Below are 25,379 nucleotides of genomic sequence, written 5' to 3'. Positions count from 1 at the left end.
TTGCCTGGCTCGGTCCGGCACCCCGTCGGAGATGGGCAGCACCACAGCCTCTGGAGTGGGCGCTCGCCGGCCCCAGCCTCCCCAAGCCCACCGCCGCCGCCTGGTCTCCAGAGCTGCTCGCCCTTCAGATTACGGATGCAGCGGACCTGTTGCGTGCAGAAAAGCGGCGGGGTGAGGTGCTCCAGGCCTCTCCTCCCTGCCTTGCCCGCCACTGCCCGCCACAAGATCTGAGCGCCGGGAGTCCCGGGACTTTGCCTGCAGACTCCCAGAGAGTCCAGTGCTGAAAGAGAAAATGGGAGAACTGCCGGGAGGCAACTGGGTAGCCATCCCACTGCAAAGGGCTCTTCGTACCCGCTGCGATTGCGGCAAATAATCCCACTAACCCGGTGAGGGAAACGGAGAGGAGCGGGGGATTGAGCCCGGGAGGGAGTCGGGTCCGCTGAAAAAGCGCATCTGGTGCAGACATGTCCGAGTCTCGCCTTTGACCCCGGCGGACGGAGCGCCTGCACTTCAGCTCCCTGCCTCGGGGTTAGAACCGAGCTGCTCAAGGTCCCCAGAGCCCCTCCACGGCGAGTCCGAAGCTCCAGCTTCAGCACCAGACGCTGGACAGCGCCCCGCCGAATTGCGCCCAAGGGTGGGTTCCCGCGGGCTACTCCGCTTCCTAGCTCGTCGCCGCTCGCAGTCTCTCAGATCCCACTCGGAGAGGCAAGGAGGTGAGACAGGGTTCACCGAGGAAGAGGTGGGGGTGGGGATACTCATCTTCCCCGTTTCTCCAGGAGCTTAGGAATCGGATTCTAGGAGGGCATTCTATCTCCCCTCCGCTAAGAGCAGTTGGAATAACTTGGTGCTAAGTGCAGGCAGGATGCCGAAGAGAAAAGAGGCGCGCCTGTAAGTGGTGAGCTTAGTTACGCGCAAGCGGGAGAGTGGTTCTACCGGGAACCCCAGGCACTGGTGAACTGTGAAAGGTCGTCACATCCAAGTCATGTTCTCTCTACCGCTTCCCCCGACCCCGACCCCCGCCCTGCCTCTCTCCCCACAATCTCCATACGCCTTAACGCCGGTGAATGAAGGGAAAAGCGTGGGATGTGGGAGAAGATATTGAGGTCGAGGTAAAAAGCACATTTTATCAGGGTTGCCATAGCTCGGTGTAGACGAAATCTGTCCTAATTGAACATCAAGCTCTGCATTTTTAGCTAAAGGCGCCCAATGTGCCCTTTGTATGAGGAGCTGAATGACTGTTCTGCCAGGAAGGAAAAAAGCCGCAGAGGGGAAGACGTTATCACAAAAGGGCTAACAGAGGTGGGGGAGGAGGAGAAGGGGACAGGACCCCGGCACTAGAGTGTGGTTACCAGGCAACCAGCCCCAGCCTCCTGTTGCCTTGGTTACAGTGAGTGGAGGGGCTTTGGCCATTGATTATCCGTGAGCACCTTTATTCTTAAAAATATCTGCTGGGGAGCCCCAGCTTTCCCCCGTGTGGATGTGAGTCAACAACCGCCCCCGCAAAATCCCTGGGGGTTAAGAGGCAATCCTGGAAGGCAAATTTTTCCTTTGAAGTCAAGGTGCCTGGCGAAGCAGCTACCTTTCCACCACCGCAGTCCTTCCCACCCTCTCTCTTGCTCCCTTCAGAGAGGTGAGCATATCCTACTCTGTCCTTTCTCTGGGATTTACAATTAGGGCTTTTATTTTTTCCATGTGGTCCTTCAGACGCAAGGGCTTCCCCCCACCACCACCCCGCACGCTTTGCTTTTCCCCCTTTAAATGAGAAAGACACATTTGCTCCTCATGGATGAACTGGAGGGAGAGAGGCTTTCTCCTGGGTTTGGCAGTGGTTCCTCCCTCCCTCAGCACCTCTCTCATGCTGGAAGGGGTGAATTGTAGATCATCACCTCTTTTCACCTCTTCCCGCAGACCACACAGAAAGCACAGATAGGTAGAAACGGGACTCCCTTAGCAAAAGCCGCTAGCATCACCAGCCTCAGATTCCTCAAAATTCTCTTTTCTTCCTCTTCAGCTCTGCCTTCATAATTAGGGAATGCAGCACTTGAAGCTTCTAATACTCTGATCTTTTTCGTTTCCCTGGATTGACGTTGATTCCACTTTTCACCTGTCAGACTTGTCTGCCTGCATTCATCTGTAGTATCTGGATAGAAAATCATTTTACCCATAATTTTCCAAAGGCAGCTGTAACATTCTCAGAATGATTTAAGGGGAAATCACTAGTAAGTTAATAGAACAACCTGTGTTCTGTGCACTACTTCAACTAGAACACTTCTTAAGAGCCATGAACTTTCTCTTTTCACAACAAAACCTTGTTTTAAACTGAGCTATCACTTGACAACCCAGGAATGGAGGAAATCTCTATTCCAGGCAGTAACTATCATATCTTTATCTTTGTTGCCCTGCATCACAAACACACATATCTTTCCTTTTCACCTTTTTCTTCACTCATTGCTAATGTAAAATTTTTTAAAAATCATTATAATTTCAGACTAAGTTGAAGGCCAAAATTATCCTCCATGGGCTGGCTAGATGTAGTTTTGGGGACATTTGCATTAAAATGCTTCTCCTTCACATGTTACTATAGAAACTTCTTTTTAGTCCAGACTAGACAGCTGGTCTGCTTTTTGTACTTTTCTTCCCAAAGAAGTGCCTTCCTTTATGAATTCTCTGGGGTAGCTATCATTGATCACATCAATAATGTCCCATAGCAACAGTGATTTCTTTTTTCTTTTTTTAAAATTATTATTCCCTTTCTGCTCATTTTCTTTATGGACAAAGGTTTTACTTTCCTTTCAAGAAGAGAACTGAGATCTTATTGGCCAGAAAGGAAGAAGCATTCTTTCATTGGTTGGTGTGTATTGCCTTGTCAACCAATCAGAGGATGCCATTTATCCTTTTCTGACTAGCTAAGTGAGCAGAGTACCCAGAATGATTGAATCTGCCTTAGTACCATCCAGTAGCAAAGGATGGAACTCAGAGTTCTGAGACCCAGGATCTGCTATTTGCTTTGACTAATCCAGATTGCATTTGACTTGCAATGATGAATTTACTACCCAGTTATTTGTAGCTTACTTGAACACAGCTGGATTACACGTTATTCTATGATTCTTTTTTTCATTTTAAAATATATTATGATCATCTTTCCAAGTCAGTGCAGATTATTGGTATCAGCACACCAGCGGTCCAGGGATCTTTCTGATCTCCCTTAGAAGTGTAGAATTGGTCCCCACCCTTAGGGATTTGGTGAAAATCTGGGAGGATGACGATGGGAAGTCAGAAGAGAGAAGAGCTTTGTTACTTAATGATGAACAGATATCTCAGCTTTTGGATTCATTCTGTCCAACTTTGGTGTCCCTGGTAGTTTTATTTTTTGTTTTTCTATTTTAATTCTTCACAGCTACCCTTCTGGCCTGCATTTTCAATGACAAATAGAAAAGCTGGATGGATGGAGACAATGACCCTCTAATTAGGTGTAAGAGAAGACATAACTTCCCAGGAAGGCTGTGGCAGGTAGGTGGTGGAGATCCCTGGAACTGGAGATTACCCCCGTCTGTCATAGCACTGGAGTTGGGCAGGTCTATTTTTTTCTTTCTCCCTCCACCAAATAGCCCTATTTAGGGATGCTGGCATTAGTCTCCGCGTCTCTAAAAGGAAGGGGGCATCAAAGTTCCTTGCCTTGCAAGACAGAAACCGTCTGACAACAGCCTGAGAAATCTTAACGTAAGTACAGACCCCCTTGGTCGATCTTTTCTTGTTCTTGGCTGGAGGGCATGCTGGGAATGGACAGATGCTTGACCATGATGGCGCTATCAAGAGCCACCTCCTTTAGTGACCCAATCTGTGCCAGGGTTTGAGTGGGACCATGACCAGAGTATAAGCCCTTCAATATTAGGGGCTATGTCATGTACACCTTTGATTCCCTGGAGCTTAGTCATGCTTAAAGTAGGGGCCCAGCAAATATTTGAACTGAATTCTACAGGCTAGTGTTAGGACAAGTCCCTCAACTTCCTTTTTATGACAGTGGCAACTCTAGCCCTTCACCCTCCCCCACCCATCTCTTCCAAAAGCTTCATATTCCCTAGCTGTCTTCACAAAAGATAAATGAAGGCTCAGTTAATTGTTTCCATGGTTACATGGAAGTGGCCACACTGAGGATCCCTATCACCCCTTACTGTCTGAAGGAAAAAGAGAGGAGGGGTTTGGGGATCTTTGTCACGGAGGAAGCCATGGAAACAAGCGTTGCTAGGGGGATGGCTCTAAATTCAGAGGGAAGAAACTAGAAGTGGGGAGAGGGAGTTGGTGGGCTCAAGGGCAGGTCATTTTTCAAGGTACATTTCTCTGAGGCTAGAGCAGCCTCTTTCACTTCTTGCATCTTCCCCCAACCCAGACAGAGCCCAGAGTTAAAAAATTTTAGAAAACTGGGGCCACTGTCAGGCTCAAGTCCATCTTTATTGGTCCTGCAAGGGAAAAGCCAATGAAAATGGAGTTATTGTGTTCACACCTCATGATTATACTCATTTCTGAACTTTGCCTCTTTGCCAATCAGTTTTGTATACTATGAGTCAGGCGCTGTGCCGGGCACTGGAAAATAATCATCAGCAAAACAGTCCCTGCTCTCATGGTGAGCTGATAGCAGGACAGCCACTTGGTGGCTCTAGGGCCAGGGTTGCTCACATGGGCTGGATTGGACAGTCCTGCATGGCAGTGTCCAGAGGGCTGTCAGGAGCCTCTCCAAACTCTTTTTGTAATACCTATTAGCTTATCTATTACCACCTGAAGTTTACCTGAGAGCTCACTGAGAAAGGCCTGTTTTTCCTGGGAACACCTAGGGCTCTAGCCCCTCCGGTGAACACCTTGCACCTTGGTTAGGCTTGCCCTCTGATATTAGCGCTCAGGCCCTTGTCTCTGAAACTATACACCAAGGATGATGAACTAGTCCTCTCTCAACAGTGCCAAAGAGAGACGGGGTTGTTTTTTTTTCTTTAATTTTTTGGCTTTACCACGCAGTGTGCAAGATCTTAGTTCCCTGACCAGGGATTGAACCCACACCCCCTGCAATGGAAGTGCGGAGTCTTAACCACCGAACCGCCAGGGAAGTCCCTATTATTATTATCATTATCATTTTACAAAAAATTAAAGGCAACAAGCCCCTCTTTCTTCCTTGATGGGTTAGCTGGGGGGTGGGAGTCCTCAGCTCCCTGCAGCTTGGAGTTGGAGAGTTAGCACCTCGCTGGGGAGTGGAGAGATGGGAGGGGTCTTAACCTCCTGGAGAGGTATACCCCTCTCTTACATCCAGCTGAGAGCTGGAAAGGGCTGGGCCTCCGAGCTCGGTTCTGCCAGTCTTCTCCATGTCCCCCCTCTAACCTTCAGTTTCTCTGGGCCAGCCCTTCCCTACTCCGGGTGCACAGAACAAGCCCAAGGATGGCAGGCTGGGCTACAGAGGAAGAGTTGTAATTAAAAAGAGAAAGAATTAAAAGCAGCACCAAAAGGGAAGGGTAATTACCCTTCAGCTGCTGCAGAAATACAATTAGGGCCGTGCTCTCTTAGCCGCCAGGATATTGTGGCTTTTGCTAATTATGAAGCGGATATGCCCTGGCAGCACAATTAGAGGCCGGCCAGGCGCCGGGGGCCTGGCCTCTCGTCCATCAGTGCCCAGGCCTGGGGAAATTCAGCCCGGAGCCCAGTGCCGGGACTGGCTGGGTGGAGGCGGGGGCGCAGGACCAGGACTCCACCCTCCCCCGGCCCACACCCGGTGTCCCTTTTCCTCTCCTGCCTATTCTGCTAGGCCCAGCCCCCATCCCCACTTCACTCGGAGCCGTGGCTCAGTAAGCACTGGGTGCATTGTCACCCTGGGCCTTGACCGTGGACTAGGGCGGAGAGGGGTCACTGTGACCTGGAGCTCTTCGCTTTTCCCTTCTCCCTGATAGTACAGCGCTTTGTGATTCCCGGAAAAAGGTAGAGAAATGAGCCGCCCGCTGTCTCCCTTTAAAAATAAGATCCCCCTATTATTAAAGGAAATACGTTTATTAGAGAAAATGGAACACTCCAAAAAAAAGAAAATAAGAAAACAATCCCCCACACCCCCATCCCCATCCGAGGCTCCGGAGAATTCTGGGGTGGGGGAGGGGTGGCGGGCTGGTGGGAGGAGGTGACCTTGGGGGTGGGGGCGGGGACACAAGCTGGCCCGGTCGGAGTGTCGGGCTGGCTGACCGCGTGGTGGGTCCGAAGTCACCCAACGCCTGGCCGGAGCGGCGGGTGCGGCCGTGGACCAGCCAGCCCCATCTGGAAGACTAGTGATTTTGTTGTTGTCTCCCTGCGCTCAACAACAAGTCCCAGTCTGCCGCATGGTGCCGGCCGCCGCAGCGGCGGGGGGGGCGGGGCCGGGGGCGGGGCGCTGGGGCTGGGGGCGGGCCGCGCCCTTTGTGGCTCTCCCTCCGTGTGTTCTTTCTGTGCCTTCTCTGTCTCCTAGAAAGCACCTCTGGAAACTACCCTGAGCACCCCCTTGGGCAGCACACCTCAGGCAGACTCTTCCAGAAACAAGGACAGACTATAGTGTGTGTGTGAGTGTGTGTGTGTGTGTGTGTGTGTGTGTGTGTGTGTGTGTGTGGCGGGGAAGCATGAGGGTGGGAGGGATGGACAGGGTCTCAGTCCTCTGGGAGCGGGAGCGGCGAGCTGCTTCCACAACACTGACAAGGGCAGGGAGAGAGAATCCCCCCGCAGGGGCCCAGGCGTCTGGTTGTCTCTGGCAGGAGAGAGCCAGAGCGTGTGCAGGCCCAAAGGGGCATGTGCTCATGACCAGGGTGCCTGTGATGTTGGTGCCCTGGCAGCCACCTGGAGGACACGCCTGACCCTGGCCGGCCCGGACCTCACCTTGCCTACCCCAGGGAGGAGAGAGTGGACTTGTGCATATAGAACTTCTTCTTGGCCCCAGAATCTGCCTCCGTGCTGCTGGGCCCAGAGGTGTCACCAAGGGAAAACTGAGGTGAGAAAGCCCAGTCCCCCAACTGAGCCTGGAAACCAGTCCCACACTATGGCAGAAGCAGTGATCATACAAACCATTTCCCATCCTTTGTCCATGCCTCCGTGTGGGGGACAACTTGCCCTCAGATGGTCACCAAGTTCCAATGGTGAGACTCTCAGTGGGACAAATTTTTCAAGCAGCAAACTCAAATGCCCTCCCCAGTCCTTTCTAAGTATATTCCCACCCTCCTCCTCCACCCTGAAGAAGGAGGCACTCCTGGGGCCCTTGGGCCACAGAAGGGAAGTGTTGGTCAGCAGCCTCGGGAGGCAAAAAAAAGACTGGGAAAGTGTTTGTTTGTTTGTTTGTTTTAGAACACTAACATATCTTACCAATTTAAATTGGGCTGGGAGTTGTACTCCTTTAGGGGAACCCTAAAAATGCAACCATGGTTGAGCTCACCCTGCCTCTGCCACTTGCCAGCTGTGTGACCTTCGGCAAGACACAACCTCTCTGAACCAATCAGCCCTTCACTTCCACCCAGAGGCTGCTGCTGTCAGTGTCTCAGCTCCTCCAAACTGGCTCTCTCCTTCTCCATTTCCTGCCTCTTAAATTCTCTTTACTCCAATCCTGCCTGAAACCAGTGGGCAGCCAGTCCTGTTAGAAATCTCATTCACACTTGAGAAGGCTGCAAATTGGTGTCACTCAGCAGGTGCCTGCCCTTCACTGGAGGAAAGGGGCCTGGATTGGGTGGAAGGGGGCAGAGGTGGAGAACACGGGAGGAGGGGAGTCAAATCTCTCCCAGGCAGTCCTCAGTATCCAGGGCTGCTATAGAGACAGAAAGGAGAGAGATCCTGCCTCAGTGAAACAAGCATCTGGGGAGGGTAGTGGGGTGCACTCCTGATTGGAGAGATGGACAAGAGTGCCCCTGTTGATATGTAGCAAGGTGCAAAATAGAGGGAGCAAGGCACTCCCTGGGGGGTGGGGAGGGAGTCCTGGCTTCAAAGTCAGACACACCCCAGTTCCAATCCTGGCTGCACCACTTACTAGCTGTGTGACTTTGAGGCAGTCACTTAACATCTCTGAGCCTCAGATTCTTTAATTGTAAAATGGAATTGATCACGTCTACCTTGCTAGATTATATGTTAATTAAGAGAAGTGCCAATAATATATAATGGCATATGTAAATACTCAACAGTAGTCTCTTTTGCCTCCTCTTTCATAGTTTTTCTTTTCCAGCATCTGGGGTACCCACAAGTCCCCTTCCCTGAAGTAGCAACAAATGAGAACCACCATCTCTCTATTAGTCTCCCACATCGCATAGAAGTTCTATCCCATTTAAACGTTTATCCTTCCCCTCCCCAGATCAGTATCTTGTCTACTTCAGGAGGCTCAATATATATTTAAAGAATGATTATAGACCAAGTGTCCCCGCCCTCACCCCCCTCCTTTTCTTCCCTCCCCGCACTTCTCCGTTTTAAAAATGCAGAAACCAAGACTTAGGTTGTATGATTTACCTCTAAGTCACTCGGCAAAATAGACAGCTTACTACTTCTTAAGGTAACTTTCTAGGAATCTCAGAACACAAAATGGTTGGTGATCCAAGGGTCAGGCATCTGGAGTCCCCTTACCTCAACTGCATCGCCCGGGTTTAGGCAGCCAGCATCTGCGCGCGCGTTTCCAGGGATGAGCAAGGGGGCAGCGCCCTCTGATGGATCCTGTAGGTAGCTGCGCCTTAGCGCCCAGTCTCAATCTTGGCTGCAAGCTAGAATCACCTGATAAGCTTTAAAAATCTCCACATTCAGGTCACATTGCAGACCTGTTACATCAGAATCTTGGGGTGTCACCCAAGTGTCAATATTTTTTAAAGCTCCGCAGGCAATTCTAATGTTCAGCCAAGATTGAGCAATAATTACAGATTAATTTTATATGTGAAGAAATTGTAGTGTAGAATGGAAAAAGTTAACGGTGGAGAATAAAATTCCCCTGGATCAAATCTTGCCAGTTTTCCACAAAAAGTCAGTCATGTGAGACTTGATATGGTTCTAAAAATCCTGGAAAATCTCAGGAGTTGGGAGAAGGTATAAAATACCGTAATTGTCTTGGTGACAGGCTGTGTCCAGGTAGGTTCAAAGTCACTGTTGGATCAAGAGTGCTAGTAGAGCGGGAATGTGCTTGAATAAAATAAGTTATTTACATTGGCTCCCAGGTTGTGTCCGCTTCATACCCTCTAACACATCGTATTTTAAACTTGAGCATGCATGACGAAGCTGTTAATCTGCTTGTTAAAACACAGATCGCTGGGCCCCACCCACCCCTGAATTTCTGAGTCAGTAGGTCCAACAAATTTCCAAGTGATGCCTAGGCTGCTGGTTTAGGACCACACTTAGAGAATCGCTGCTACAAAAAATGGCCAGATCGACACCCGCCTTCAGGTCTGCACCTGGTCCAGCAACATGGGGATCCCCGTAGCATCCCGAATAGTCCTCAAAACAGGCATGCAAGGAAGGCAGAATGGTGCTTCGAGTGTGGCATAATGATTTGTAAGCACAAAGCACAGGTCAAGTCCGATGTCTCAAGTGCTTCTGGATTGACAAGGTTGGGGGGGATAGGGTGGGGTCCCTGGGGGCAGGGCTTGGATCATGGGCTTCCCCCCCCCAAGCCCCAACTCAAAAGGGTCTGTTATAGAGGAGCCCCAGTCTTTGTGGAAGGAGGAGATAGTTTCATTTCAGGAATGGGAAGGTGAAGTCCCTAAAGGTTGGGGTTGGAGGTACTGCCATTCACAGTCAAGATGCCAGTACTGGGCCATCCATATTGTATACTTGTGGACCTTCAACTTTTTTGCTTGATAACATTTTCTATCGTAAGTTGTGATAGTTACAAATGATGTATCGTAAATATTGACATCTTTTAAAAAAATGTGTCTGTAAATGAATGTAGTGGACACATATATAGCAGAGCAATTTGATACTAACATTAACCATTTTTAAAATACATGAAAAAACTCTTACCATCAATGTTAAATTTTATCTGAGTCCTATGCTCCTGGAAAGCAGCAATGGTGAAGAAATTTCTCCCATCCTTTTGTGTTCCAGAAACTAGTTACTGCAAAGAAACACCCTGCCCCATATGACTGTGATAAGACTCCAGGATTCCCCCATTGTTTACCTATGACAAGTCCTGGCACGGACACTCCAAATTCCCATTCTTTGCCTCATTGATGATTAGCCGAACTGCTGGACCCATGGATCAATTGGAATAAAACGCTCATTAACCAAACTTTGGTTAAGCTTCTTTTCTTCCCCTAGGTCCCTGAACTCACCCTCAGCCAGAGCCAGTTTACAATCCCTCCTTAATGACCCCTCCAGGGAATAGGCTGGCCTCAGGGTAAAACAATCTCCATAGCTAATATCAATCTACTAACCTAATAGGATCTGGGATCTGGTCACTGCCACCCCCATATCCTGTTCTTTCTAGCCCCCTTTACTCCTCCCTATAAAGGAAAACCCTTTTTGCCTACCCTTGAGAACTAGCAGAGCATTTTCTCTATTGCAATAAATATCCCCTCCCAAACACCCACCCCGCTAATCCTTTCAAATAAAGTCTCCCCTTACTAAATCTGGATTTGTTTTTTATTACATGCAACATTCTTTTTTCTTCTTCAACTTACATTTCCATTCAACTTCCACTATGGAGATTTATCCTAGCATAATCTATTTTCATGCTTGGCAATATTTTCTGGAGAACCTGATCATACTTTTATGTCACAAAATTATGTATATCAATTTGAACTTGTTAACTCTAGAAAAATGTCCTGTGACCCATGAAGTTCTACGTGTTATTTTTTTTCCTCCTGGATTGAGACATTGTTGCTATTATTTCTATTACAAGTGAGCAAATGATAAATATACAGCATTTCATTATATGAGCAATCATCTTTACACATAAAAAGTGAGTTTTACTTGGAAATGCCATTGGAAACATGTCTCTTTAGGAGATAGATGGAGCCAGTTATTTTTCATTAAGTTTATAAATCTGGGGATGAATATCACTTTTTGCAAGAATGGGAAAGAGTTGGGCCTTCTGTTTTGTTTTTATGGATGTAAACACTGATAAAAACTTTGTTCACATAAAAAGCAGATCGAAGTGGAAGCAGTTTTCTCTGGCAATGTCAGTTCTTTTCATTCCTGATAATTATCTAGCCTCAAAAAAATTTTTTAATGACCCATTAGCTGGCAACATAATTAAACCCTCCTCGGATCATAGCGAAAGCAAAGAATCAGAAACCCACCAGACTTGTAGAAGGGTTTCTTGCCCAGTCCTCAATAATAACCCATATTTAGAACAGTCTTATTGAAACTGATAGGTGTCATTTCGGGGGGGCTCCAAAAAGCCTGGTCCTTTATGTCTCAGTGCAGAAAGGATTCAGCGAGAGGCAAAGTGATAGATAAGAAGTGATTTATTAGAATGGGGCGCTTGTGAGGCTTACAAGCGGGCGGGCAAGAGGGTGCCATGCCCGAGAACTTAGTGGGAACTTAGATTTATAATCAAAAGAGAAGTGGGGAGGGGGAAAAGACCACTTTCTTTTTCATTCTTGAGTAGACGTCATGCTTCCATCATCAACTCCTCGTCCAGGTTGGACAGGGGAGTTTTTTGTCCCTACATAGTCAAGCCAGGACTTTAAAAATTATTTCAGGTCTCTGTACAATGAGCACCTTTCTATACTGAGCTCACTGGGGAGGATGTGGGTCTAATGCCACCATTGTTTTATTGTTTTGGGGCATGTCTCGTGCTTCTGTCACATGGTTTTGTCGCTAGGCAAGCCTGCTTGGTTTTGTGGTTAAGTAAACCTGCTTTCTTGAGTGATCATTAATCTTACTGTGGTCTCCCAAAACCTCCTAAAGTTCCCTATCTACAATCCCTTAATGGGGTTTCTAAGCTGACTATTTGATTATCCTACTCAATCCCTATCATTATTTTTCTTCTTCCCCAAGACTACTTTTATTTCCCAGGGTAATACCACAGAGCAAGATTTAGAATGTGTGTGTGTGACTTTCCTTTGTAAAGTGGGAGACAGCTGGTTATAAAAAGGGAGAGAGAAGCTGGACTCCAAGGACTCCAGGTCCATTCCCAGGTCTAGTTCCATGGGAGTCGAGGATCCGGTTACTGACTCTCTTAAAATCCTCCTTGCCCCGAGAGTTGCCTCTGACAAAGTCTCCATGTCTGAAAACAGCTGCTCTGCATCCCCTTCCCTTCTGCTCTCTGTCCTCTCAATGTTGCCTCTGAAGGAGTTCTGGAATCTGTCCCAAGCTCTTTATCCTCTCTACCACTCTGGCCACCAGGATCTTATTCCACCTGAATGTCCACAATCACCCCAACACCTACGCCTCTTTCTCCAGGCCGGGTCCATTCCTTTCCTACTGCAGCCAGAGTGAGCTTCCCCAAACGCAAATCCGCTGGTGAACCAGCTCTGGCTTGAATTCCTTCCAGCTCCCCCAAGCCTTCAGGAATCTGAGTGGAAAGCCTTATCCCTCTAGTGGCCTTCTCCTTTGTCCTGCTTCCCTCAAATCTGTAGCCTGGTCAGAAAGAGCCAAGTTTTGGAACATGTACCCCTGGCCTTCTGGGTACATTTGCGATGCCACTGCTGCTTGCACAATGGAGCTAGAAGGAATCTGACTGCGTTGGTCTTTGTTTGGACCCTCGCTGTTTTCCCTTAATTTCTTGAAATGTCTATTTCCTTAATCGTAAAACAGAAATAATAGTACAAATCTCAAAGGGTTCGTCAGATTAAAGGGGTGTATTGCCTGGCACACTGTTAATGCTCACATAATAAATGCAAACTCATTGTTATTGTTTTTATTATTCACGTTGCACTGTTATCTGTTAACCTCTGTTACTGCACCAAACCATGAGCAACTAGAGTCCCCAGTGATTGTTCTTATTCTGTGTATCCCAATGCCGAGCCCATAGTAGGAACTTATTACTTATGAGTAAAGTATCGCAAAAGGATAAATGAAAAAGTAGCGCCGAAGGAGCAAACCTGACTTAAAAATCTTTTTTTTAGTGGCCATCGTGTATATTATTTCACCGAAACCCCTCGACACCAGAGGAGGTAGGGGTTATTCCTATTCTGCAAATGTGGGTGTGTACTCTGTAAGTCAGCCTGCCTTTAGTGGCACGGAGCTCATAGGAGCCCACATCCCGACCCAGGGAGCGGGATGGATTGGACAAAAGTGGGAGCAGAAGTGGGCGATAGGAGGCCACGATCCCCTCCAACCGCTTTAAAATTTCCCGCGGGCTGGGCCAGCCTTGGGCACAAACCACACCCCTCTAGGAGTCCCCGCCCCTTACGCTCCCAAGCGCCAACCCGCAGCGAGCCAGGCTCCCGGCCAATCAGAAGAGGTCTTAGGTGGGCGCTGCGGTTCAGCAAGCCAACAGGCTGGCGGCCGGAGCAGGGCTTGCCCGGGCGTGTTGGAGCTGCAGGTTCCCTGGACGCCACGTGCTGGCGTGAGAAGACTCGGGGGGCTTTCAGGTGATCTCGGGGACCATGCTGGGGATCGCGGGGTCGGGTAGGCGGGCGCGACGTGTCCCCGGCCGCAGGGCCCCGCGCGGTGTGTCCGCCCCCGGCTTGTGGCGGGGGACGCCCGGCCGGGTCGGGCCGGCTCCCGGGCTCTCCGAAGTGCAGGCCTGGCCCCGGGCGCCGCCTGGCCCCCATCCCGCCCTGCTCGCGGATCTCGGGCCTGAGTGGGCGGCGCTGGACGATGGGACTCGGCCTGGTGGGCGTCTGCCCGGCCGCCGCGACCAGTGAGTGACCAATGCCTCAGTCCTTCCCTGGGTGAGGCCGGGCCTCCCACACGTCACTCCTCGGAACGCCGGCGCCGGGGGAGATAGTGCAGGGCTCTCCTCTGACTGTTCTTGTCTCGTGAACTTTTTAGTAGCACAGGGGATCTTATCGAGCCAGCTTTTCTCAAATTCGGGCGATTATTAGTATCATGGCAAGGGGGTGGGGCCGCGCACTCTTTGAAATACAGATTCCAGGCCACGTTTCCCCAAATGGCAGTTACGAAGGTGTGGGGAGTAGGCCTGGAAATCAGCCTTTTAAACAGACGTTTAAACAGACTAGGTTGGGGAAGCCCCTAACCTAGTTCAGTGCTGGACTTCATAAACCCTCGTTTTAAGTTAGGAGACAGTGCCTTGGTCCAGTTGATCAGGCTCTTTAGGGCCAGAGCGGGGTCTAGAACTGCCCACCTTCCTGATCAGCCAGCAGGTTGATGGCCCTGAGGCCACTGGGGATCCTGACTTTGAGGTTCCTTTGGGCCTTTGCCCAAAGGCCTGGTGGCTGCTGATTCAAAGTGCTGGTTCTGGGCTGGAGAGAGATTTGTTTGCCTCACTGAAATACTTTTATTTGAACAAAACTTCTCCTGAGCTTCCCTGAGCTCCAAGTGGGAGCCCAGGATGAGGAAGGTGTGCCCTTGATGATTAATTGTTGGTTCTGACGTGTCAGCTAGGTCAGGGCATGCAGAGAACTGCATTCATCTCTTGCAACACAGGGCCAGGGCCACAGAGACCTTTTTTCTTGGGGATCCTAATTTCTGGCTTCTTTGAAACCTTGCCAACAGTGTTAGGGAGGCCACCGACCCTTGTCCTGGCCTCAGCTCCTGACCTGTAGGGTCCTTAGCCGTCTCAGAGAAGGGAAAGGGCCCTCCTCCCCTACAAAAGTCAGTTATTAGTGGGTCTCTGTCTTCTTAGGCCTCCCCATTACTGGGCTGAGACAAATTGAGGTTCTGTATTTGTCAGCCTTAATATGTGACTTGTCAATATGAAGAAGGTGATTACAGTTAAGAGCCCTTTTAAAAAGGAGAAGACTTCTTGGGGAAGGAATAAGCAAGCAGAGGGAGGGTGAGGCAGGATGGGTCACCGTGCCTCCCCCTGGCCCAGGCATCACCAAATGGCAGTTCATCTCCCCTCCCATTTCTCTTAGTCTCTGCTCCTATTGCGCAGATTCGTATGTTCTCCAGGTCTCTTCCTATATGGCAGCTGTGATCCCCCTCGCGCTAGAACTCTAGGGAGATTGGTTCCCATCCACCTCTGGATTAAGCCCAAACTTTTACCACTCTCCAGGAACAGTTCTTTCTCACTGTCCACACCGCACCCATCTCCCCGCCCCTTACCTCCTTGCTTTCCAATTGCTGCACCAAACTCCTTGCTTTCCCACAATGGATGTGCTTTGCCTCCTGGACTTTGTGTCTGTGTTTTTTTCAGTCTGGATGCCCTTCCCTTCCCGGGCTCCCTGGTGGATCTTTCTGAAACCCTTCAAAGTGTCCCCTCCACTGCCAGGGTTTTTCTAACCTAGCGCTTCTGCTTTTTAAATACCTGGCCTGGTGACTCAGGCATGGGTCCTTTGTCCATTGCTCCCATCCTGAGCACACTCTTGTAAGTTTCTGACTATCTCTCTCCCGACCAAACCAGAGTTCCCTGAGGATGTGGTCACTTCCAGCTCTGTAGTCCCCACAGTCTGGCAGATAGCAGGCCTGGTGTCAGCTTCTGGAGAGGATCCGCTCCATGCCAGGTCCCGGGCTGGCTGTAGGGGAAGGGACAGAGACAAACAAAGCTCTCTCCCTGCCTTCAGAGTGCTCTGAGGTAGGCTGTATGTAACTATTGACTTTGAAGAGTGCAGTAAATTCTCTGATTGTGCTGCCAGAGCAGAGAGGGGTGAACTTCTTTGCTCCCCAGTTAGACTGTAATTGTCCGGGGTCAGGGCTACTGTGCCTGAGAAGGTCACTTTCAGTGACCTCCCTAGGTGCCTTTGGGGCTCCCTCGCTTGACCCGCCGAGACCAGTATAGGGACACCACCTTGGGGTAGGAAAAGCCACCAGAGTGTGATGGGCTTCCCAGAGTGCAGACAGAAGGTGGAGTGGTAAAAAGCGGACAGGGGCAGTTCCTCCAGCCAGCCCTACCTTGTGCCGTACGCCCAAATGGCATCAGGCTGAAGGTGGGGTACTTTTTTCAGGCCTTTGCCCCTAACATGTCCACTGATTCCTCTCCCTTCTACCTGGAGGGCTACTGTTCCATGTTCACGCAGACTTAACCTCTTCAGCCTGTCCTGCTTCCCTGGCACTTCTCACGCAGCCCTTCACACGCCTTCTGCTCCATTTCTGTCTCTGCAGTGAGACTCAACTCTTGGAGTCCAGGATCTTTCTTTGTAACTCTCTGCCCAGCTCTTGCCACAGTTGGGACCCCAGAGGCCTCAGTGTGACATTGGCCTGTGCAACCCGGAGGATTGTTCCAGAAGGGCTTCCTGGAGGATGTAGAAAGGGTAGGGGGGATGTGAGTGGGAAGGGAGGCAGGAGGAAGGCCTGTGGGTTGGGAGTCCAGGCTGAGGCAGCTCTGGCCTGGGAAGAACTGGTTACCAACCATGAGCAGGAGTCTTCACCTCTGGGGGAAAGGGAGCATATAATACACGCCAGGAGGGAATTCCCCGGTGGTCCAGTGGTTAGGACTCGGCGCTTCCACTGCCGTGGCCTGGGTTCAATCCCTGGTTGGGGAACTAAGATCCCGCAAGCCGGGTGGCCATAAATGAATGAATGGATGGATGGATGGATGGATGGATGGATGGCCCAGATTCAGTCCCTGGTTGGGGAACTAAGGTCCCGCAAGCCGCGTGACCAAAAATGAGTGAATGAATGAATAAATAAGTAAAATAAAATAAAAAAGCAAATTATTAAAAAGGCAAAAGGGACTTCTCTGGCAGTCCAGTGGTTAAGACTTCATGCTTCCAATGCAGGGTGTACGGGTTTGATCCCTGGTTGGGGAACTGAGATCCCCCATGCTGCTCAGCCAAAATAAATAAATAAATAAATAAAAGGCAAACAATAAAAAGATAAAGTCCTTTAAATATATATATATATATATATATATATATATATATATATATGCAGGGAGCATATAATATATGCAGATATGCAGTTTAATGGGGATTTGGCCACAATCCAAATATACACTAACCAAGGGAAACTTGGGACATGACACTGCTGACTCCACAGAAAATCCCTTTGTTCCTATTAAGAATAGTTGATTCAGGAGTTAAGGATGAGCAGCTAAATTTTACCCAGATGTACTAGGAAATAGCATTTTCATGAATACAGATGCAACTAAAATTGGTCATCTATAAGGATTTTAAAGGCTACATCAAGGTATATAGTCTTGACTAAAGACAGATTAATGAACCAAATGACTGTAATAATTAGTATTCTTTTTTTTTTAAATAATTAGTATTCTTAATAATAATAGGGTGGGGAAGGGAAGGATTAGGAGTTTGGGATTAGTAGATGCAAACTATTATGTATAGGATGGATGAACAACAAGGTCCTACTGTATAGCACAGGGAACTATATTCAGTATCCTGTGATAAACCATAATGGAAAAGACTGTGAAAAAGAATGTATATATACGTGTAACTGGGTCCCTTTGCTGTACAGCAGAAATTAACAGCATTGTAAATAAACTATACTTCAATAGAATTAAAAAAAAATAAAGAATAATAATTTTAAAAAATATATGCAGATCCTAGCACACATGGATTGTGCCTTTTCCTCTTCACACGGGAAGGATAGTAGGGCCATTTTACATGCAAAGAACCTGAAGCTCAGTGGTTAGGTAACTTATACAGAGCTGAGTTAGCCCCTGCTCTGTCTACTTCAAAGCGCTGGTTTTCTGGTGTGTTCAAAACATACTGGCTGACTTAGTACAGCAAACGAGATGAGGTTTTCCAAGCTACATCCTTCACTGTTGGGAAGATGCCATCCTTATTGCATGGGATTTGCAAACCCATGTGAGCAACAAATATTTCCTATGACAGTGGTGTGTGACAGTATCTCTTTACAACCCAGCGTTCAGGGATGGAGAGCTTGTGGGAGGTACCACAGGAATCTGCAGCACTATAGGTCAGGGCTTTTTCTTTTTCTCTTTTAGAGTTGAGCTGGTTTACCAGCACAGCAGTGCCTGTAGGCTTTAGTGATTAAACTACATGTCCAACTGTATTTAAATGTTTGTAGACAGTGTTGTGATGAGTGAATTAGAAGAAAGTCATTTACTAGATTACATCATTTTAGTTAACACATACCAAAAATACAACTATTGTGGGCTTCCTGTGAAATATTTTCTCCAGGTTTTGCTGTGCGTCTTGCGTTCACATTTCATAAAGTTTTTGTTTTTGTTTTTTTAAAATAAGATATCATATATATGCCGTTTCTGTAACCTTTATTTTCTCATAGCCATACCTCTAAAATGTTTTGATGCTAATGGTATTGGAGGTAAGCTATGGCTTGGAGGTTGAGAGCATGGATTCTGGGTTCACATCAGCCTTTGTCTATGTATTAATTGGGCAAGTTACTTAACCTCTATGCCTCAGTTTTTGTACCTGTAATATGAGGATAATAATGCTTTGTTCAAGTTGTTGGGAAGATTGAGCAATTCCATGTAAAGTACTTAAAACAGTGGCTTTGCAGGTGGTATCAATTGTATGAGTGCAATTATTATTGAAATAGGTCCTTGACTCCATCTGGGATGCTGAGACAAGGTGTAGGGCTCTGGGTCAGCCTGGCAGTAGAGCACTGCAGGGAGGGAGGAAGAGAGGGATGGAGGGGCAGGGCTGGCCTGGGACACTCCTCACTCAGCCCCTCTGCCCTATGTGTTCTCTCCCCAGGCTGCTGCCCCGTAGGCAGATTACCTCCCAGACCTCCCTTGCCCTGAGCGGTGAGCTGATTGGGATGGTGGCCCGGGAAGCTCCAGAGTCTGCCCAGTGCCTGTGCCTTTCCCTGGCCAGCCTGAATGCCAAGGATGTGCTTCGGAGGAAACACAAGAGGAAGAGCCGACAGCACCAGCGGTTCCTGGCCCGGAAGGCCTTGCTGCAGGAGCATGGGTTGCGGAGCACACCCCCGGAGCCAGGATCCTCCCCAGGCACCGAAGCCGCCAGTAGTGTGAGGCAGCGTCCAAGGGCTGAATCTGGAGGTGCCTCATGCAGCAGAAAGCCCACCCCCAGAGAATCTGCTGGGCCCTTGCCCAGCAAGTGCGTGGCTATCGACTGTGAGATGGTGGGCACGGGACCCCGAGGGCGGGTGAGTGAGCTGGCCCGCTGCTCCGTGGTGAGTTACTACGGCGAGGTCCTCTACGACAAGTACATCCAGCCTGAGATGCCCATCGTGGACTACCGCACTCGCTGGAGCGGCGTCACCAGGCAGCACATGCGCAAGGCCATCCCCTTCCAGGTGGCCCAGAAAGAGGTGAGGGCAGGGCTGGGGGCTTGGGGTCAGTGTGATGGGCTGGGAAGAGCAGCCCCGGGTCTGAGTCAACACTTAGCCACTAGAAGCGAGAGACCTTGGGGAGGTTACTTAACTTCTCCAAACATTTGGGTTTCCTCTCCATAGAAAAGGGTGAATAGAAATCCTGCCCTACCTGCGTGGAAGGGGTGCTGGGGTGTCCCACGTGATAGTGTTTGTGGAGAGGCCGCGCCAACTGTAAGATGCGAAACGGCTTCTTTTCTGTTATAAAAGCACTATGTGTCTGAGTAAAATTTGTAAGGCCCACAGTGCTGTCACCTTCAGGTGTTAAATGTTTTGGTATTTTTTTTTTAATGTTAGTTTTTCATTGCTTTGAAAAAAATTAGTGTTGGGACCACACTGACATGACAGGAATTCCCAAATGTCCTCGAGCATAGGAAACACCTAAATCCTTGTTAACGATCTTGGATCCTTGTCCTCAGATCCCTCCGTAGAGATTCTGATCCTGCAGGTCTCTAGGCCTTGGGAGGGCTCTGGTGTGTGCGTTCCTAAAAACCGTCATGCTGTGTAAACTTGCACGATAAAAACCCCAGAGCTGATGGGGAAAAAGGGGTTAGGGACACAATGCTCAAAAAACTTCATTAATGACACCCCAAAAATAAAAAGAAACCTTATAACAGTGGGAGCACAGTTTTGCACAGGTTCAGTGGTTGAGAAATGCTAAGTACGGCACTTTGCCTTGAAAAGACCTGGAGCGCTCGGGGAAGTGGGTGTTGCGGGGGGGCGGGGTGGTGGTGGTGGTGGCTCGCGCTGTGGGAGGGGTTGAGGGAGTTACCCGAAGTCAGGAGGTGGGAAGCCAGGTGCCGGCAGCACGCTGGTGAACTGCGCTGGCTGGTAGGCTTGCAAGGCATGAGCGCTTTCTGGATTCCCCAGTGGCTCTGCTCAGCTAGGTGAGGTTTCTGCATTCACTTTCACCCTTCTGTTTCTCAAGGGCGAAATTTGCATTATTCTCAAGTCACATCCTAATATATCAACCGTGTTTGAACATTTTGCATTTTCAAACCAAGCGTTGTAGCAGAACTACTTAACATTTCTGGTTTATTCTTGGGATAAGGTGCATTTAGGAAATACTGATATTAGTCATCTTGTGTCTTCCTTTTTCACATAAGATACACCCTAAGGATTTCTTTCAAAAGGTTATTTATCAAGCAGGTTGATCAGGAGTAGAAGCAGCAGGAAGGGAGGTAGGCGGTGAGCCCTCCAGCTCCCCCGTGCTTCCCTCAGCCTGCCAAGAGCTGGACCACATTGGATCTGCCTGGACTCTGAGCCAGTGTGGAGTGTGCTGGGTGCCTTCCCACCGCGTGGCGCGCGCGCGCGCGCGTGTGTGTGTGTGTGTGTGTGTGTGTGTGTTATGGGGGGGTGGTGACTGGAGTGGTGTGGCCCGTCCCTACCACTAAAGTCTAAATGCACCTTATCCATACGCCGTGAAGGCTGAGTTTAGCGATAAACCACGTGTCGCCAGCAGAGGCAGCTGTGGGAGGCTGGTGGCGGGTGATAAGGAGATGCCCGTGGCCCTGGACGTGGCCTCCCTAGGGCCTGAGGAGGGCGGGAGGCAGGAAAGAGAGACGCGCATTGTGTAGCTGGTCAGAGCTGAGCCAGAGAGCATGTTTCGAGGGTGAGAAGTGGGAATCCTGTACAGCAGAGGGGCAAAGGGACAGAATCCTGAAGATAAGGACCGTTCATTAATGCTGTACAAGCTGCCGTTGGTGATACGTCTCCAGTGCCTGGCACAGTTCTGGGACTTCACCCTGACCCCCTCCCGGGTGCTGAGCTGTCACAGAGCACCACTAGTCCAGGCAGACATGGTCCCTGTGTGTTACCATGAGCTCACAGTGGGGGCAGCCGGACAGGCCACGCGGAGCTGAATGTGTGCTTAGAAAATGCGGTGAATCCCCCGAAGGAGAGAACAGTAGGGGTCCTGATGGCGTTGGGGGAGGCCTCCTGATGTGTAAGCTGAGACCTGCCTGAGAGGAGTTGTTGGGGGGCGGGTGCCGGGGAGCTGGCGAGGTCTTCCGGGCTGAGAGAGAAGAGCCTGTGCTGGCAGGAAAGAGTGCTTGTATTGGGTCACTTACCCATCCAAGAGCCCCTTAATGCTCACTACCACCCCACCAATGCCGTCGCCAGCTTTCCTGTTTTGCAGGTGTGGGGGAAGCTTAAGTGGCCCCCTGATTATAGCAAGTAGTGAGTAGAGGGTCTGGAATCAAACTCGGGGCAACTTGGTTGACAGTGGAGCCCGTGGTCGCCCCTCTGCGCTGCCTCACTCCAGAGGGGTCCCCGCACCCACTGGTCAGGGTGTCAGGATGTGTCTTGTGCCCGCCTGACAGTGGGGCCTTCCCGACTCCTCCTCTGCTCACAGATCCTCAAGCTCCTGAAGGGCAAGGTGTTGGTGGGGCACGCCCTGCACAATGACTTCCAGGCCCTCAAGTACATCCACCCTCGGGGCCAGACCCGGGACACCACTTATGTCCCCAGCCTCCTCAGCCAGCCCAGCCTCCACGCCCGGACCCGCGTCTCTCTCAAGGACCTGGCCCTGCAGCTGCTGCACAAGAAGATCCAGGTGCATGGTGCAGGGGGGCTGGGGGAGCGAGAGGGCCTGGCCTCCATGCTGGCCTGGCCATGGACGGGCCGGGGGCTGTGCCTCCAGCGGGCCAGTCCCAGTCCTGGGGCTCCCGCGTGTCCACACAGCCCTGGGTGTTTTCTCTCCACCGCCCTCCTTCCCCAGCGCTTTGTGACAGCCAGCCACACCCTCCCGGGCTGCTGTCGTTCAGATCTGTCTCCCACCCAGTTCCTGGCTCTGTCCCCACGCTTGCATGTAGAACCCCATCTCCTGCAGCCTTCGGTCAGGGGCAGCTGATCGCTCTTGCTCCTGCTGTGCTTCACATTCATAATTCCATCTGCTCCTCAAGCCTTTGAAGCAGGGATTTTTAACCAGGTTTTCTATTTGAGGAAACGGGCTTCAAGAAACTAGGCTTGTGGTACAGCTGGGATTCTAGCATTTGTCTGTGTGACTAGGACCCATGCCCTTCCCACTGTACCAGGCTGTACACCCGCATTCTGAGAGTATGCGTCTCTGGGCCAGGACCCAGCCCGGGCCGCTGGGCCCCCACCAGGACTGCGGGCAGTGATGCGTGGGCTCTCGTCCGCAGGTGGGCCAGCACGGGCACTCGTCGGTGGAAGACGCCGTGACGGCCATGGAGCTCTACCGGCTGGTGGAGGTGCAGTGGGAACAGCAGGAGGCCAGCAGCCTCCAACCCCACCCTGAGGACAGAGAGCCCGACAGCAGCACAGACATGGAGCAGTACATGGAGGACCAGTACTGGCCGGAGGACCCGGCCCAGGGCGCCAGCAGAGGAACAGGGGAGGCACCGGGCAGAACGGAGTGAGGCAGGAGAAGCTCCACTGGGGAGCGGGGACCAGGAGTGGCTGGGGCCGGATGCCACCAGTGTCCCTCAGGGCCTAAAGTGTTGGGACCATCTGCCCACAGCACAGCCCCCGATTCTGTGGTTTTGCTGATGGCACTTTATAGGCACCATGAAAATGGCAGGTGGGCTAGCTGCTAGAGCCCAGCAGGAGTAGGGGATGCGCCGGCAGACTTCCCACCCCCAGGCTGTGCTCTCTAAAGGGATGATCTCTCCCTGCTTGGGGGCGGGGGGTGTGGGTGTCCCTATTCAAGAATTCCCTTGTCTCGCCCCAGTGCCCTGGGGTAAAGCTCTCTTCCTGTTGTCACCATCTACCTCTTCCTCCACAGTCATTTTCAGGAGAATAACTACGCCCTGAAGCTACAGAGTTAAGGCCACTCAAGGGTCATTTTGTCCCTTTCTCTCAGAACTGGAACTCTGGCTATAGCCATCGTAGGAGCTGCCAGGCTACAATGGGATAGCAGAGACCACAGCTCGTGGGGAGCTGGGTCCTCACTTGCTCACCACCAGAAGTCACCAGGCACTATTCTGGGAGGAGGGAAGGCAGATAGGCTTTGGGTGGAGACTGGCATATGTATTTTGACCCAAACCAGGCATTCCTCCTGCCCACCCAGCGCTAGGCTCTCTTAAGCAAAAGTCTGAGAAACAAGACAGCGGTTTGAATTCTGGGACCCCTGTGCAGAATTGCCTACAGGGATCTTTATTTATTGAGAGCAAGGCCACGGGTCTGTAGGGGAGCAGAGGGCGGGTCCACTGGGGCCGGGCCGGGCATTGACAGCTGTGCAGCTGTTGCACTCGGGTGGGTGCCCCCAATCACTGTGGTGGTTGGGTTTTCTCCAGATTTCTAAAAATGTTCTGTGTCGGGATTCATCCCCTACCCCTCTTTCCTTGTTTCCTAAGGGGCAGTTTGGGGGTATTGGGGTAACCCAGAGCTCAGGTCACACAGAACCTTTGAGCCCCATCTTTGCTCATCACTCAATAGCTTTGAGACTTAGGCAAGTGTGTCACTTCACTCTTGAGAGTCTGTTCCCTCGTCTGTAAAATGGGGATAATGACACCACCTACCTCACAGGGTTGTTAGGAGGATGAAGTGCTGAGTGCTTGGCCCAGTGCCTGGCGCCTAGTAAGCCGAGGTCAGTGCGAGCGGCTGTGTTTTAAGGATCAGTGTTGGGCTTTCCGGGTAACACCTGAACACACCCTTGCGTTGAGTGGCTTTGACCCAGACAGGACTGTCCTCGTGGCTGTTCCAGCAGGTGGGGCACAGGCCTCTGAGGACAACTCAGAGGTTCCGGGCTCTCACGGTTCCCCGTGATGTGTGGATTTCACGTCAGTCTGAGCAAAGCAGCAGGGCCAGGAAGGGAGAGACACTGAAACCACGCAACTGCAAAAGCAGGGCCGCAGATTGTTCTGGGAGCTGGCTGAGTCACTGACCACACCTGGCCTGGCTCCAGGACTTTGTTCTGGGTTCCTTAAATGTCTGTAGCTGAAGCCACACTCTCAGTTGAGAAGTAGCTTTGGTTCTTTGGTCTGTGGGTTGAGGAAGGATGGAGCTGCTAGCAGTGGGGAGATGTACTGAGTTTAAAATCAGCTTTGTTGTAAAACCTGGAAAAAAACTCAGTTGAAAAGTGGGTAAAGCGGCCTTTTCTTTGAATTCTTCAGCTAGGGTGGGAGGGTGGCTTGGGGGAGGGATTGTGGAGATGCTGGGGCGCTGAGTCTTGCTGGGTGCTTTGACCTCTGAGGCGGGCGGCTTTCAAGATGATGCTTTGGGATGTAGCAAGAAAATACTACAGAATTTATATAGTTTATTATTTTTTTTCCTTTATTTTTTATTTTTTTTAACATCTTTATTGGAGTATAATTGCTTTACAGTGGTGTGTTAGTTTCTGCTTTATAACAAAGTGAATCAGCTATACGTATACATATAGCCCCATATCTCCTCCCTCTCGCGTCTCCCTCCCATCCTCCCTATCCCACCCCTCTAGGTGGTCACAAAGCACCGAGCTGATCTCCCTGTGCTATGCAGCTGCTTCCCACTATAGTTTATTTTTGAAAATTTTATAACTGCCCTAGTATAGAGCACAAGTTTATTAAACTTGTTTCTCTTTGAAGGTATGTACTCACTTTTTTTATTTTTAAAAACTTTTTTTGGTTTTAAATATAAAATACACAATATAGAATTTACCATCTTAGCCATTTTTAAGGGTAGAGTTAAGTAGTGTTAAATATATTCACATTGTTTTGCAACCCGTCTCCAGAACTGTATTATCTTGCAAAACTGAAACTCTATACTCATTAAACAATAGCTCCTCATTCCCTCCTCCTTCCAACGCCTGGCAACTACTGTTCTTTCTGTTTTTATGAATTTGATTAGGTACCTCATGTAAGTGGAATCCTACAGTATTTGCCTTTTTGTGTCTGGCTTATTTCACTTAACATAATGTCCTCAGAGTTTGTCCCTGAAGTTGTAGTATGTGTCAGAATTTCCTTCCATTTTTAGGCTAAATAATAATTCATTTGGATGTATATGACACCTTTTGTTCATCCATCCATCCATACATCAACAGACGTTTGGGTTACTTCTCCCTCTTGGTTATTGTGAGTAATGCTACTATGTCTCTCCAGGACCCTGCTTTCGATTCTTTCGGGTATACACCCAGAAGTGGG

The 25,379-nt window shown here is 50.0% G+C and overlaps 1 protein-coding gene across 1 annotated transcript; it reads left to right on the top strand.

The window, feature by feature from the left end:
- The first annotated feature begins 13,364 nt into the window (after positions 1-13,364).
- On the top strand, positions 13,365-25,243 carry AEN (apoptosis enhancing nuclease). The gene is made up of 4 exons (XM_057543205.1): positions 13,365-13,490; positions 18,663-19,239; positions 21,653-21,853; positions 22,443-25,243. The coding sequence occupies exons 2-4, from the start codon at positions 18,727-18,729 to the stop codon at positions 22,677-22,679; spliced, it is 951 nt and encodes a 316-aa protein (XP_057399188.1). The 5' UTR covers positions 13,365-13,490; positions 18,663-18,726; the 3' UTR covers positions 22,680-25,243.
- Positions 25,244-25,379: the final 136 nt, after the last annotated feature.

This window comes from Balaenoptera acutorostrata, chromosome 3, assembly GCF_949987535.1.
Source record: "Balaenoptera acutorostrata chromosome 3, mBalAcu1.1, whole genome shotgun sequence".
In the NCBI taxonomy this organism is placed as follows: Eukaryota; Metazoa; Chordata; class Mammalia; order Artiodactyla; family Balaenopteridae; genus Balaenoptera; species Balaenoptera acutorostrata.
Note: the sequence above shows the minus strand (reverse complement) of the source record. Positions and strands in the feature narration are given on the sequence as shown.